The 16,087-nt window shown below is 37.4% G+C and overlaps 1 protein-coding gene across 6 annotated transcripts in view; it reads right to left on the bottom strand.

Annotated features, from left to right (window-relative positions):
• UCHL5 (ubiquitin C-terminal hydrolase L5) overlaps positions 1 to 16,087 on the bottom strand; it is a 49,026-nt gene that overhangs the window by 9,626 nt on the left and 23,313 nt on the right. For 3 of the 6 annotated variants that reach the window (XM_044390684.3, XM_026517359.4, XM_057315579.1), the window contains exons 4-9: positions 15,368 to 15,493; positions 15,225 to 15,286; positions 15,016 to 15,146; positions 13,399 to 13,462; positions 8,232 to 8,334; positions 6,917 to 7,024 (exon numbers count right to left, since the gene is read on the bottom strand). In XM_044390684.3, coding sequence (XP_044246619.2) covers positions 6,917 to 7,024; positions 8,232 to 8,334; positions 13,399 to 13,462; positions 15,016 to 15,146; positions 15,225 to 15,286; positions 15,368 to 15,493 — 594 coding nt within the window. Of the gene's footprint in view, positions 1 to 6,916; positions 7,028 to 8,231; positions 8,335 to 13,398; positions 13,463 to 15,015; positions 15,147 to 15,224; positions 15,287 to 15,367; positions 15,494 to 16,087 lie in introns of all 6 variants that reach the window. The other 3 variants (XM_044390683.3, XM_026517358.4, XM_048224831.2) reach the window with 1 other exon arrangement.

Raw genomic sequence — 16,087 nt, 5'->3', positions numbered from 1 at the left:
TCTCTTCAAAACTAAAATAAGAGAGAGATTGCAAGTTAAGATGATGGAGGAGTAGGGTTCCCGTTTTTCAGCCGGTCCCCTGAGTAGAGCTGGATATGTACCAGACCATCCTGAAAATCCACGGAATCAGCTTGAGACGCAGGAAGATACTTCTGGATCTCTACAAATGAACATCTCCAGCACTGAGTACTGAGGTACGAAGCGGGGAGCCATGAATCCGCGCACAGATATCGGAAGATAAACGGAAGGGGGAGGGAGCCTCTGCGCTCGGGCACCGGGAAGCGGTAGCCACCTGCACTGGGGAGTGGGCCGGATTCAGGGACCTGCACCCATGAGAGAGCAGACTGAGACCGTGAGCCTGGGAACGCGCGTGTGACCAGACAGAAAACCGGAGCAACACAGTGCTCACTGGAACTGGGCTAAAACTGGGAGCTTGGGAGCATGCGCACGTCCAAACTGAAAACCGGAGCTCCAGAGCGCTCACTAGAACCAGACTGATACTGGGAGCCCGGGAGCGTGCACGCGACCAGACTGAAACCGAGAGCTCAGGAGCGCACACGGGAACCAGGGGCGGCTGGTGGTGTTAGAAACACAAAGGACAGAGACGTGCTGGCCCTGGAAGTGAGGGCTGGGATACTGGCTGTGGGGTGCACAACCCGGGATGCTGCAGGGTTTTCAGCAGCACCAACAGAAACAGAGTTAAAGAGGCCAAGAGAGCTCAGTGGAGAGCGGACTGCGATTTCTCTGTTCTGAGACAGAGGCTAGGATTCAGCCACTACTGCTCTGACTCTCAGAAGAGCCACAGAAAACCGCCAGGGAAAGCCGCCAAACAACAAAAGCCTGGAAATACCAGCTCACATTGTGCCCATCCCCATCCCCCCTCGCAGGGGACAGGGAGACTCTACCCACAGGGTTGCCTGAATATCAGCACGGCCGGCCCCTCCCCCAGAAGGCAGGCTAAAAAAATCAAGAAGCCCACATCCCTAAGGTCCCTATAAAACAAGTGCACACTGCCTGGGTCCTGGTCAATAATTTGGGCTCTGGGCAACCCCGCAACCTCTCCTCATCAGAATGACGAGAAGGAGAAATCCCCCCAGCAAAGAAAAGATAATGAGTCTGTGGCCTCTGCCACAGAACTGATGGATATGGATATAACCAAATTATCAGAAATGGAGTTCAGAGTAACAATGGTCAAGATGATGTGTAGACTTGAAAAAAATATTAACGAAAATATTAATGAGAATATAGAATCTCTAAGGGCGGAAATGAGAGCGAATCTGGCAGAAATTAAAAATGCTATGAAACAAATGCAGTCAAAACTAGATGCTCTGATGGCCAGAGTAAATGAGGCAGAAGTACGAATAGGCGAATTGGAGGATGGGTTAGTAGAAGAGAAAGCTAAAACAGAAACTTGGCTCAAAAAAAATCCAATCTCAAGAAAGTAGGTTACAGGAGATTACTGACTTAATGAAACGTTCCAATGTCAGAATCACCGGCATCCCCGAGGGGGTGGAGAAAGACAGAGGTCTAAAAGAGATATCTGAATAAATTGTAGCTGAAAACTTCCCTAATCTAGCAAAGGAAACAAGCATTCATTCCAAGAGGCAGAGAGGACCCCTTCCAAATTCAAACACAACAAACCTATGCCACGTCACGTCATAGTGCATTTCGCAAATATTAGATCCAAGGATACAGTATTCAAAGCGGCCAGGGCGAAAAAATTTCTCACGTTCAGAGGCAAAAATATCAGAATTACGTCAGAGCTGTCTACACAGACCTGGAATGAGAGAAAGGGTTGGGGGGGCATTTTTAAAGCTCTTTCAGAGAAAAACATGCAGCCAAGGATCCTTTATCCAGCAAGGCTGTCATTCAGAATTGATGGAGAGATAAGGACCTTCCAGTATCGCCAGACACTGACCAATTTCATAACCACGAAACCAGCCCTACAGGAGATATTAAGGGGGGTTCTATAAAATAAAAAGTCCCCAAGAGTCATAAAGAACAGAAATTTACAATCTATAGAAACAAAGAATTTACAGGCAACATGACATCATTAAAATCATATCTCTCAATAATCACTCTCAATGTGAATAGCCTAAATGCTCCCATAAAACACCACAGGGTTGCAGATTGGATAAAAATACATGACCCATCCATTTGCTGTCTACAAGAGACTCATCTTGAACCTAAAGATACATCCAGACTGAAAGTAAAGGGATGGAAAACCATTTTTCATGCCAATGGACCTCAAAAGAAAGCTGGGTTAGCAATTCTCATATCAGACAGATTGGATTTTAAACTAAAGACTGTAGTTAGAGATACAGAAGGGCACTATATTATTCATAAAGGATGTATCCAACAAGTGGATATGACAATTATAAATATATATGCCCCCAACAGGGGAGCAGCAAGATACACAAGCCAACTCTTAACCAGAATAAAGAGACATATAGATAAAAATACGTTAATAGTAGCCAGCAATAGACAGATCACCTCAGCAGAAAATCAACAAAGAAACAAGAGCTTTGAATGACATACTAGACCAGATGGACTTCATAGATATATATAGAACACTACACCCCAGAACAACAGAATACTCATTCTTTTCCAATGTACATGGAACGTTCTCCAGAATAGACCATTTACTGGGTCATAAAACAGGTCTCAACCAATACCAAAAGACTGAAATTATTCCCTGCATATTCTCATACCACAATGCTTTGAAATTGGAACTCAATCACAAGGAAAAATTTGGAAGAAACTCAAACACTTGGAAACTAAGAACCATCCTGCTCAAGAATGATTGGATAAACCAGGAAATCAAAAATCAATATGAACAATTTCTGGAGACCAACGAGAATGAAAACACAATGGTCCAAAACCTATGGGACAGTGCAAAGGCAGTCCTAAGGGGGAAATACATAGCCATCCAAGCCTCACTCAAAAGAATAGAAAAATCTAAAATGAAGTTTTTATATTCTCATTTCAGGAAGCTGCAGCTGGAACAGAAGAACAGGCCTAACCCACGCACGAGAAAGCAGCTGATCAAGATTAGAGCAGAGATCAATGAATTAGAAACCAGGAGCACAGTAGAGCAGATCAACAGAACTAGAAGCTGGTTCTTTGAAAGAATAAATAAGATCGATAAGCCACTGGCAAGACTTACTCAAAAGAATAGAGAAAGGACCCAAATTAATAAAATTATGAATGAAAAAGGAGAGGTCACAACCAACACCAATGAAATAGGAAGGATCATTAGAAACTTTTATCAACAGCTTTATGCCAATAAATTAAACAACCTGGAAGAAATGGATGCCTTCCTGGAAACCTATAAACTACCAAGACTGAAACAGAAAGAAATTGATTTTTTAAACAGACCGATTAATTATGAAGAGATTGAAGAAGTGATCAAAAACGTCCCGAAAAACAAGACTCCAGGGCCTGATGGATTTCCCGGGGAATTCTACCAAACATTCAAAGAAGAAATAATACCTATTCTCCTGAAGCTGTTTCAAAAAATAGAAACAGAAGGAAAACTACCAAACTCATTCTATGAGGCCAGTATTACCTTGATCCCCAAACCAGGCAAAGACCCCATCAAAAAGGAGAATTACAGACCAATTTCCCTGATGAATATGGACGCCAAAATTCTCAACAAGATCCTACCTAACAGTACCCAACAGTACATTAAAAGGATTATCCATCATGACCAAGTGGGATTCATCCCTGGGATGCAAGGGTGGTTCAACATTCGCAAATCGATCAGTGTGATAAATCATATCAACAAGAAAAGAGTCAAGAACCATATGATCCTCTCAATAGATGCAGAAAAAGCATTTGACAAAATACAGCATGCTTTCCTGATTAAAACACTTCAGAGTGTAGGGATAGAGGGTACATTCCTCAATTTCATAAAAACCATCTATGAAAAGCCTACAGCAAATATCATTCTCAATTTCACCTAAGATCAGGAACACGACAAGGATGCCCACTCTCGCCATTATTATTCAACATAGTACTAGAAGTCCTTGCAACAGCAATCAGACAACAAAAAGGGATAAAAGGTATCCAAATCGGCAAAGAAGAAGTCAAACTGTCTCTCTTCACAGATGACATGATAGTCTATATGGAAAACCCAAAAGACTCCACCCCCAAACTACTAGAAGTTATAGAGCAATTCAGTAATGTGGCGGGATACAAAATCAATGCTCAGAAATCATTTCTATACACGAACAATGAGACTGAAGAAAGAGAAATTAGGGAATCCATTCCTTTTACAATAGCACCAAAAATCATACATTATCTCGGAATTAACCAGAGAGGTAAAGGATCTATATTCTAGAAACTACACATCACTCTTGAAAGACATTGAAGAAGACACAAAAAGATGAAAAAATATTCCATGCTCATGGATCGGAAGAATTAACATAGTTAATCTATGCTACCCAGAGCAATCTACACTTTCAATGCTATCCCGATCAAAATACCAATGACATTTTTCAAAGAACTGGAACAAACAGCCCTTAAATTTGTGTGGAACCAGAAAAGGCCCCAAATCGCCAAGTAATTGTTGAAAAGGAAAAACAAAGCTGGGGGCATCACATTGCCGGATTTCAAGCTGAACTACAAAGCTGTGATCACAAAGACAGCGTGGTACTGGCACAAAAACAGACACATAGACCAATGGAACAGAATAGAGAACCCAGAAATGGACCCTCAGCTCTATGGGCAACTAATCTTTGACAAAGCAGGAAAAAACATCCAGTGGGAAAAAGACAGTCTCTTCAATAAATGGTGCTGGGAATATTGGACAGCTACATGCAAAAGAATGAAACTTGACCACTCTCTCACACCATACACCAAAATACACTCCAAATTGATGAAAGACCTCGATGTGAGACAGGAATCCATCAAAATCCTAGAGGAGAGCACAGGCTGCAACCTCTTTGACATCGGCCAAAGCAACTTTTTTCATGACACATCTCCAAAGGCAAGAGAAAAAAAAGAAAAAATGAACTTGTGGGACTTCATCAAGATAAAAAGCTTCTGCACAGCCAAGGAAACAGTCAAAAAAAAAAAAACTAAGAGGTAGCGCACGGAAAGGGAGAATATTTTTGCAAATGATGCTACAGATTAAAGACTGGTATCCAAGATCTACAAAGAACTTCTCAAACTCAATACACAAGAAACAAATAAACAAATCAAAAAAAAAAATGGGCAGAAGATATGAACAGACACTTTTCCAATGATGACATACAAATGGCTAACAGATACATGAAAAAATGTTCAAAATCATTAGCCATCAGGGAAATTCAAATCAAAACCACATTGAGATACCACCTTATGCCAGTCAGAATGGCAAAAATTGACAAGGCAAGAAACAACAATTGTAGGAGAGGATGTGGAGAAAGGGGATCCCTCCTACATTGTTGGTGGGAAAGCAAGCTGGTACAGCCACTTTGGAAAACAGTGTGGAGGTCCCTTAAAAAGTTAAAGATTGAGGGGCACCTGGGTGGCGCAGTCGTTAAGTGTCTGCCTTCGGCTCAGGGCGTGATCCCAGTGTTCTGGGATTGAGCCCCACATCAGGCTCCTCCGCTGGGAACCTGCTTCTTCTTCTCCCACTCCCCCTGCTTGTGTTCCCTCTCTCACTGGCTGTCTCTCTCTGTCAAATTAATAAATAAAATCTTAAAAAAAAAAAAGTTGAGGATTGAGCTACCCTATGATCCAGCAATTGCACTACTGGGTATTAACCCCCAAAGATACAGACGTAGTCAAGAGAAGGGCCATATGCACCCCAATGTTCATAGCAGCATTGTCCACAATAGCTAAATCGTGGAAGGAGCCAAGATGCCCTTCAACAGATGACTGGATTAAAAAGCTGTGGTCCATATATACAATGGAGTATTACTCAGCTATCAAAAAGAACGATTTCTCAACATTTGCTGCAACATGGACGGGACTGGAGGAGATAATGCTAAGTGAAATAAGTCAAGCAGAGAAAGACAATTATCATATGGTTTCACTCATTTATGGAACATAAGAAGTAGGAAGATCGGTAGGAGAAGAAAGGGAAGAAGAACGGGGGATAAACAGAAGGATGTACTGTATGGTGACTAACATAATATTATAAAAAAATATTATTATTTAAAAAAAAAACTAAAATAAGAAACAAACAAAAATGTATTTCTTAGCTCTGACAAGACCTAGACATAATGACTAATAAGTATCACTGAGGGGGCGCCTGGGTGGCACAGCGGTTGAGCGTCTGCCTTCGGCTCAGGGCGTGATCCCGGCGTTATGGGATCGAGCCCCACATCAGGCTCCTCTGCTGTGAGCCTGCTTCTTCCTCTCCCACTCCCCCTGCTTGTGTTCCCTCTCTCGCTGGCTGTCTCTATCTCTGTCAAATAAATAAATAAAATCTTTAAAAAAAAAAAAAAAATAAGTATCACTGAGCACCCAAATAGTGGTTTCTAAATAAAATTTCCCAAGAAAAGAACCCAGGGGTTCTTGAATAAAATGGCTAATCCAAGTCTGAAGGAGGAAATGTACAAGATAAGTCTGAAACATCTTGTCATACTGGAAATCAAGGAAGCTATCAAAGATGAAGAGAATCATATCATGAGGACTTAGGACTTGAAATAGATCCTAATGGCCAAAGATAAGACAATTTGATCATCATTAATTGCAGTGAAGTGAAGCATCAAATAGGTTAAAAATTTGTTCATAATGATACTTTAAAAAAAATAAATAAAAAGAAAGAAACCTACATAGTTATCTTTCTGGAGTGCCAAGGAACCAACGCGTTATTCTGAAAACTAGTAAATGATGGGGAAAACAATCAAGTATTCAACATACCTTCATGTGAAAATATACTACTCTATATTAAAACAAAGGAAGAAATAAAAAGAAAACATACCTTATATCTTTTTAGTTTCTGTACTTCTTCTTCAATAAGCATCTGGTTTTTGGCAACCTCTGACTGAATAGCACTTAACATATTACCCTGGTCTGTATCCATGGGTTCCTCCTTAGGGTAAAGAAAAAGAAACAGCATACCCTAATGATTGAGGCTTGAATCCAAAATATTTTAAAATGATAAACACGGTACAATTATCTTCAAATTTTACTCTTAATATTGGTGTCAGAATACCAGTCTAACTCCAATATTAAAGGACAAAAGCCCTAAGCAGTACCTCCCATATTTCTATGTTCTACAATAACACATATGAATTTTTACCTAAAAATATCTATACTGCAAAATACTATATTGCTACAACCTTTTGTTCAGCTACAAAATAAATCTGCTTAAATATGTTATTAAGAAAATGCCATCAAAGGAATGTAAAAAAGGTATTATTACTAATTATCTTCTCCAATCATATTTACTAAACAATCAATTACAAAGACTAGTAAAGAGTCCATGTAAATCTAAATGTATCCAATTATTTCTGTGAGAAATATATTCTAACTTGCTTAATTATATAATGAAATTAAATAGTTAATTGCTAACACTTACTTAGCATATATAATTTGTCAGTCTGTTTTAAGTGGCTTATATATACTACCTCAGTTAATCCTCACAACAGCCTTCTAAGGTAAATACTATTAACTTCATTTTACATTAAGAAACTGAAGCACAGGGGCTCCTGGGGGGCTCAGTCAGTTAAGCGACCGATTCTTGATCTAGTCCCAGGTCATGATCTCAGGTTCATGAGATGAAGCCCCTCATGGGCTCCATGCATGGCATAGAGCTTGTTTAAGATTCTCTCTCCCTCTCCCTGCACCCCTACCACTCGCACAAGCGCATGCTCTCTCTTTCTCTTTCAAGAAAGAAAGAATGAGAGAGGAAGGAAGGAAGGAAGGAAGGAAGGAAGGAAGGAAGGAAGGAAGGAAGGATCTGAAGCACAAAGAAGTATATTCCAATTCATACATCCACTAAGTGGCAAATCCAGGAGCTGAATCTAGGCAGCCTGACTCCAGAGTGTATTCTCTTAATCATCACTCAGGACACTTGATTAAATCGAGTAGGAAGGAAGGGAGGAAGGAAGTGAGACAGAGAAAGACAGAAAGAAAGAGAGAAAGAGAGAGAGAGAAAGAAAGAGAAAAAAGGAAGAACTAAACAAAGAAAGAAAGAAAATAAAGAAAGCGAAAGAACAAAGACAGAGAGAGAGAGAATACTTTCCTGAGACAACTAAACTAGAATTTTGCACTTAAAAAACGTGGTCACAAACCTCAGCAAGTTGTCTTTGTAACTCTGCTATCTTCTGTTCATATATCATTTTTCTGTCAGACACAATGGCCATTAAGTTAAATCGAATTTCACCTTCACTGTACCTAAAAAAAAGTTAAAGTTTATAATGTAATAAAGAACTAGAACACTATTACAATTAAGATAATCTATTGTGTGGGGCGCCTGGGTGGTGCAGTCGTTAAGCTTCTCTGCCTTCGGCTCAGGGCGTGATCCCAGCGTTCTGGGATTGAGTCCCACATCAGGCTCCTCCGATAGGAGCCTGCTTCTTCCTCTCCCACTCCCCCTGCTTATGTTCCCTCTCTCGCTGGCTGTCTCTCTCTGCCAAATTAATAAATAAAATCTTAAAAAAAATACTTAAAAAAAAAAAGATAATCTATTGTGACTACCCCATGGTTCTTTAGGATAAAAACAAATCTATCAATTGGCTAGCAGTGAAAATTGACATTTAAAAAGAACTTTCAGGGGCGCCTGGGAGGCTCAGTCGTTAAGCGTCTGCCTTGGGCTCAGGGCGTGATCCTGGTGTTCTGGGATCGAGCCCCACATTGGGCTCCTCCGCTGGGAGCCTGTTTCTTCCTCTCCCACTCCCCCTGCCTGTGTTCCCTCTCTCGCTGGCTGTCTCTCTCTCTGTCAAATAAATAAAATCTTTAAAAAAAAAAAAAAAAGAACTTTCATATATGAAAGCCTACAACTGCAGAAAAAAAAACTAAGTTTAATCACAAATATTTTTAAATGTTCTAAAATAAAATTATACCACTAAACATTTGAAATAAAAAATGTTTTCCTACTTTTATAAAAAATATGTCAACCATCATTTACTTCAGACCTCAGAAAAAAATAATTAAACTAAGACCTCACGGTTGTTGGATTAATTATACTGGCATTTTGATGGTAATTAACTATATTCCTAACTATATACTTTTTTCCAAGTCATGATATAGCTGCTATTTTTAGTTAATAAATTTTTTATTTCACTTATACTTTACATTTTATTATAAATTATAAAATATTTATATAATATTTTACTAATATAATGTGGTCATATCCTGTTGCAAAATTTCTGAATAATGTTTTATTTTCACTACTCTGATACCAGAGTATCACAATGAAACACCTCATAATATAAGTTTATTTATGGTAAGGATTGACATTAGAAGAATTACTGGTAAGATTATGTAAATGGTGCTTAATCAAGATGAGAATATACAGAAAATGTAAGCCTGTTTTTGCATTATTCACTTATAACAGTTTCTCATATATAATTCTATTCACCAAAAGAATTAGGAGCAATATAACTACAGTGCTTTGAACTTTGTAAAAATGTTGTTTTTAAAACTCTGCTGTGGACAATTATCAAATGATCTCACTGCTATGTGGAATTTAAGAAACAAGACAGAGGATCATAGGGGTAGAGAGGAAAAAAATGAAACAAGATGAAACCAGAGAGGGAGACAAACCATAAGAGACTCTTAATCAGAGAAAACAAACTTTTGAGGGTTGCTGGAGGGGAGGAGGGTGGATGGATGAGGTAACTGGGTGATGGACAATGTGGAGGGTATGTGTTGTAATGAGCACTGGGTATTATATAAGACTGATGAATCACAGACCTGTACCCCTGAAATAATTAATACATTATATGTTAATTAACTGAATTTAAATTTTACAAAATTAAATAAATAAAACTCTGCTGTGGAACTTCCATTTCCTTATTCCTCTTACTAAGAAAATACCAAATAAAAACACTAGACATAACATCTTTTTTTAAAAAGAGGATCCAAAAATGACACAGTGGTGAACTCCTTGAGTTATCTCATTTGCCTTCATATAGCCTCAACTTGGAGTTAAAGAAGCCAGCAACTAAGAAATGCCAACAGGCACAGTCAAAAAAAGCACCAACAAAAGTCTGCTCCTTCTATCCAAATAAGAAAGGGGAGATCATGAGACAGAAAACCTTTGGACAATAACCACTCTACCGCAGCTAAACACAACTGAAAAAAAACTGTGCCCCAACCCTACCCACCAGCAAAGACTGAGTAGAGAGATACGACTTTCATCCCTATGGGCAGTAATGATACCTATTTGCAGTGTCTAGAAGAGACTAAATGGGAAGCCAAGTGGGAAGTCACTACCATACAGCGGTAAAGAAGCCCCCTCCCCCACTTTAGTGACAGTGAAGCCATGTAGTAAGCAGTAACAAGGCATTCCTACTCCTTCCAGCCAGGGTAGTATCAAGTGGACACCCTTTTGGGGGCTTCACCCTTTTGGGGTGGGAACTCCCACCCCTGCGTAGTAATAACAAGGAAACTCTTCCCATTTCCAGTGTCAATGGAAGCAGGATAGGGAACCTGAACTTCCACTCCCACCTGGCAGTAATGAGGTAGCATCCTGAGATGCCAGAGCAGTGCCCACATAAACCAGCTTAACAGAAATTTTATTGAAAAAATCTAGAGTTTTGGGGCACCTGGGTGGCTCAGTCATTAAGCGTCTGCCTTCGGCTCAGGGCGTGATCCCGGTGTTCTGGGATCGGGCCCTGCATCGAACCTCCGCTGGGAGCCTGCTTCTCCCTCTCCCACTCCCCCTGCTTGTGTTCCCTCTCTCGCTGGCTGTCTCTCTCCGTCAAATAAATAAATAAAATCTTTAAAAAAAAAAATCCAGAGTTTTGTTATATAAAGCCACAAATGTCCAGGTTTCAATCTGTAATCATTTGTCATACTAAAAATGATAAAAATCTCAACCTGAATGAAAACACTAATCAAAAGAAAGCAGGACTGGCTATATTACTATGAGATAAAGTAAATTTCAAAACAAAGAAAATTACTAAAGAGGGATATTACATAATGATAAAAAATCAATCCACTAAGGAGATAGTGATGTTTAGTTTATGCACCAAACAACAGACCTGCAAAATATGTAAAATAAAAACTGATTAAACTGAAATGTGAAGTAGACAAATCCAAAACTGTCCCTATTTGCAAATGACATGATTATGGAGAAAATGCCAAGAACTCACAAAATAACTTCTAAAGCTGGTACATGAATTCGGCAAGGTCAAAGGATTCAAGAAAAAGAAAGAAAACAATCAACTGTGTTTCTACACACTAATAATGATCAAAGAAATCAAGTATGAAAATATAGTATCATTTGTAATCATTCAAAAGACTAGAGTACTTGGGTATAAATCTGACAAAACATGTACAGGACCTGTATGCTAAAAAGTACAAAATGCTGATGAAAAAATTAGAGAAGATCAAAGTAAATAGAGAGACATACCATGTTCATGGACAGGAAGACTTATACCAATTCTCCCCAAACAGATATAAATGTTTGACACAATTCCTATCAAAATCCCAGCAAGAATTTTTGTAGATATGCACAAGATTATACTAAAATTTATATGGGAAGACAGAGGAACTATAACAGCTAAAACAATTTTCAAGAAAAAGAATAAAGTTGTAGGTATCAGTTTATCTGATTTCAAGACTTACAATACAGCCACAGTCATCAAGACTGTGTAGGACTGGCAGAGAACAGACACACAGGTCAATAAAACAAAGCAGTGAACCTAGAAACAGACACACAAATACACCCAACTGGTTTTTTATAATTCTACCAAATTGGTAGAGGACGGATAGCCTTTTCAACAAATGGTGCTACAGCACATGGATATGCATAGGCAACAAAATGAACTTTGATTTAACTTCACAACATGTACAAAAATTAACTCAAAATGGATCACAGACTTAAATGTAGAATGTTAAAATATAAACTTTTTAGGTAAAAAGACAAAATCTTTAGGACCTAGGCCTAGACAAAGAATTCTTAGATTGACAACAAAAAACAATTCATAGTGGAAAAGATTAATAAATTAGACTTCATTGGGATTAAGCACTTTTGCTCTTGAAAGACTATACTGGGAGAATTAGGGGACAGGCTACAGACAGGGAGAGAATATTTACAGGCAACGTGTCTGATGAAGAACTAGTACTATCTAGAGTATGTAAAGAAACTCAAGGCTCAACAGTCAAAAAACAAACAATCCAATTACAAAATAGGCAAAAGGAATGAAAAGATTTTCAACATCATTAGTCATCAGGGAAATATAGATTAAAATTACAATGAAATATCACTACCCACCTACTGGAATGGCTAAAATAAAAAATTTTGATAAAACCAAATGCTAGCAAGGATGTGGAAAAACTGGATCACTCATACATTGCTGGTAGGAATGTAAAATGGTACAGCCACTCTGAAAGCGTCTGGCAGTTTCTTAGAAAATTAAACACGCATTTACAACTCAGCAATGGCACTCCTGGGCATTTATCCCAGAGAAATGAAAATTTATATTCACACAAAAATGTGTACACAAATGTTTATTGTTGCTTTAGTCATCACAGCCAAAAACTAGAAACAATCCTTATGTCCTTCAGTGGGTAAATAGGCAAAAAAATGGTCCTACCCATACCATAGACTACTACCCATAGTTAGAGAAGAATGAACTACTTATGTACTTAACGACCTGAATAAATCTCCAGAAAATTATTCTGAGTGAAAGAAGCCAGTCCCAAAAGGTTACATATTGTATGATTCCATTTATACAACATTCTTTAACTGACAAAAATTATAAAACTAGGGATTAAGGGTGGGAGGGGAGAGTGGCAACAGAGGAAGGAAGTGGTTGTGGCTCTAAAAGGGCAACAATGAGGAATCCTTGTGCTAATGAAATCATTCTGCACCTTGACTGTATCAATGTCAACATCCTGGCTGTGGACACTGTACTCCAGTTCGATAAGATGTTACCCTTGCTGGGTAAAAGGTACATGGGATCTCCCTGCATTATTTTCATAACTGAACATGAATATACAATTATCTCCAAATAAAGGTTTTAATTTAATAAAAAAAAATATGCTTAAAAACAACTCTACAAAACAATGAAAGAAAATATCCAATGGAGATCTGCAAGTTTAACTTTTATAAAGAGGGCATATATTACTATGCAGAATTTAAATATTTCTGAAATAGATTTCCTGAACATATTAATCCAATCAAAAAGATGTTCAACAAGCACTGCTAAAATAATAATAGAATAAAAGTTGAAAAAAAAATGTTTAAAAACCAGAATACTATGCCAGTAAGATTAGCTGAGCATTTACTTTTGTATCCTTTTTTCTATGACTGGCCTCACTGCGCTGATCCAGTCATCTTGATTGCATGCACCTAGAAAGAAATTTGAAAGCAATTAAATCAAATAAAATCAACATTAAAATTATTTCAAAAGTTAGTCTAAAATATCTTTTTATAAATATCTCGGGAAATTCAGGATGGTAAAAATCCTTTTAGCATAACAATGTTAAGCTTCAATACTTAGTTTTGGAGTAAAGGTGAGGGCAAAAAGCATTAGCATAATTTGCATTACCACATTATTGTGTCACTTAGGTGCTGAACAAACACCTGGAAAAGTAATTAATTAGGGAGTTATCCCATTAAAATCCACAACTTTGTGAAATAAGGATAACTACCATTTTACAGTGATAAAACTGAGGACTAAGAAAAATGAGCACGTAAGTTAGAAAATATGGATTCAATGTTTATCAATCTGACTCCCTATCATCATAACTATAAAATAAAAAACTGAAATCACACATAATGCAAAACCAGTTTTACCCAGTTGTTTTAATCCTCCTTTTCACCACAATTTTCAGCATAGCCACCAGCTGTACAGCAAAACTGGCTGCTCTACTTTATCGTTTACTTCCTTTGTATTTGACGGTTCTAACGAATACAGAGTAAGTGACCAGATAGAAGCCAAGAGAGAAAATGCAGAGATCAGCTCAACCATGAAACTACAAAAAACTTAAAGAGAATTTAAAGAACATTCTATTAATTTTCTGTGACACAGAAAAATAAATATTTTTAAATATTTTAAAGTAAATATTTTAAAAACATGTAAATCTGCATTAGACAAATTATTGTTCTATGCAGGGGCTATGGTCAAAAAAGTACAAACAAAATGAACCTAGGTTCATTTTTTAATCTAATAAAACTATAAAGTTTTACAAACACCAGATAACATTAGGTTCAATAAAAACAGGTTTTGTTGGACTTAAAAATGAACGTAATTTTTTTAAAAAGGAAACTTAATGAGGTAAAAATAAGGAGTTAAAATTCTCTGTGGGCCTATGATTTTAGTACTATATCAGAACCACCAATTATATCCTCAACCTTGCTAACCATTTATCATTTTTGCTTAAGGTTAGAGATGAGTGGGATTGGGACAAATTTACCCTTTGGCCCAAAGGACAGCATACTAATGCACTATTTCAGAAACTTCAAAGTAAAACACTTTTGTAGATTGTTAAACACTGAATTAAAGTGATTCTGAATGATACAAATCTAAGTGAAAATATTTTAATGCAAGATGGTCATCAGTAGGTTAAAAATGACAAGAATAACTTATATTCACTAAAAGAAGGAGCTTTTTAAAGTTAACTGGAAAATTAAAAAAAATAAATTACATAATCTATCTATGGATTAAAGAAATTTTCTCTTAGAAAAAAATTAAAGATCCCAGTTGAACCATAGTAGTCAACACGTCCTTTCTGTTATTTAACCTCCTAAGTAATGAAAAGCTTAAGACTTTCATGACATTATACTACCTCATAGTCACCTTCCCCTTCAAAATCTAAGCAGCACTGTGGCAAAAACAAAGGAGAATGCCCAATCTTTTTTCCTTGTCAAAAGTGAAATACCAGGAACAGGAACCAGATTACCTAAATCAATCGGTCCTTCTCTTAATCCATCTAATTCATACAATCTTCCATTTACAGGAACATAACTGACAAAGTGAAAAGCATCTTCTTCTTTTGCTGATGTCTTTGCATCAAATTCAAACATCTGCTGTCTACAATGAAGAAAAGAAATAGTGAGAGACAAACAAGCAAAAAAGAAACAGTGTTTATTTAACAAAAAGTCTCTTTACCTGGCAAAACTGTTGTGTACTTGTCGAATCACATCCGAATTGCTCAGTGCCAAACCTTTCATCTAAAATAATTGTTAAAGTAGCCAATTAAAAAGAGAACTATCACAAATAAAGCATTCTAGGAATAGTAATATTATACTCACAGCTGCATCAAAACTTTGTGAAAATTCTTTAAACTCTGATAATGTCTCTCCCAAATGGACATCTTGATGCGTACAGTTCAATAATACACTTACTATAGCCTGGGTAGCACAAGCATTGTTAATTACCTATAAAACATAACGGCAAAAATATTATCAATTTATTTTTTAAAAAGCTGCGATTCTGGAGTTGAGGATTCTAGGAAACCAAATAAGTTAAATAAACTTATAACATCAGTGAAACCAATCCAGTTAGGGTAACAAGACCTATCTTTCCTGATCTAAACACAGCTGATTAAACCAAAAGAACCTGTCCTCCCTCCTATTCACACTTCTTCCTAAATTCATTTCCAAATTTAACCTATATTTCCGTATTCAGCACAAGCTCCAACTCACCTAGGTAGCTTTTATCCAACAATTGCTATTAGTTTCTACCTTCGAGTTTCTAGAAAGGATATATATTGTCCACACATTTTTTCAGCTCAATCATATGTAGTCTTTACAGTGCTGTCATCTAGTTGGTAACTATTTATTTAACAAATTATGTGGACCTTATATTTTAGTCAGAGTGAAAAAAATTCAGATAGCACTTACTATGTGCCAGGTACTTTACTAGGCACTTCACATGCATTAATTCTTTTAATACTCTCAACAACCTATGAAGGAGTAATATTACTATCCCCATTTTACATTTGTGGAGGCTAAGGCACAAAGAAGTTGAGT

This window comes from Ursus arctos, unplaced genomic scaffold, assembly GCF_023065955.2.
Source record: "Ursus arctos isolate Adak ecotype North America unplaced genomic scaffold, UrsArc2.0 scaffold_2, whole genome shotgun sequence".
Classification (NCBI taxonomy): Eukaryota; Metazoa; Chordata; class Mammalia; order Carnivora; family Ursidae; genus Ursus; species Ursus arctos.
This window is presented reverse-complemented; position numbering and strand designations above follow the sequence as displayed.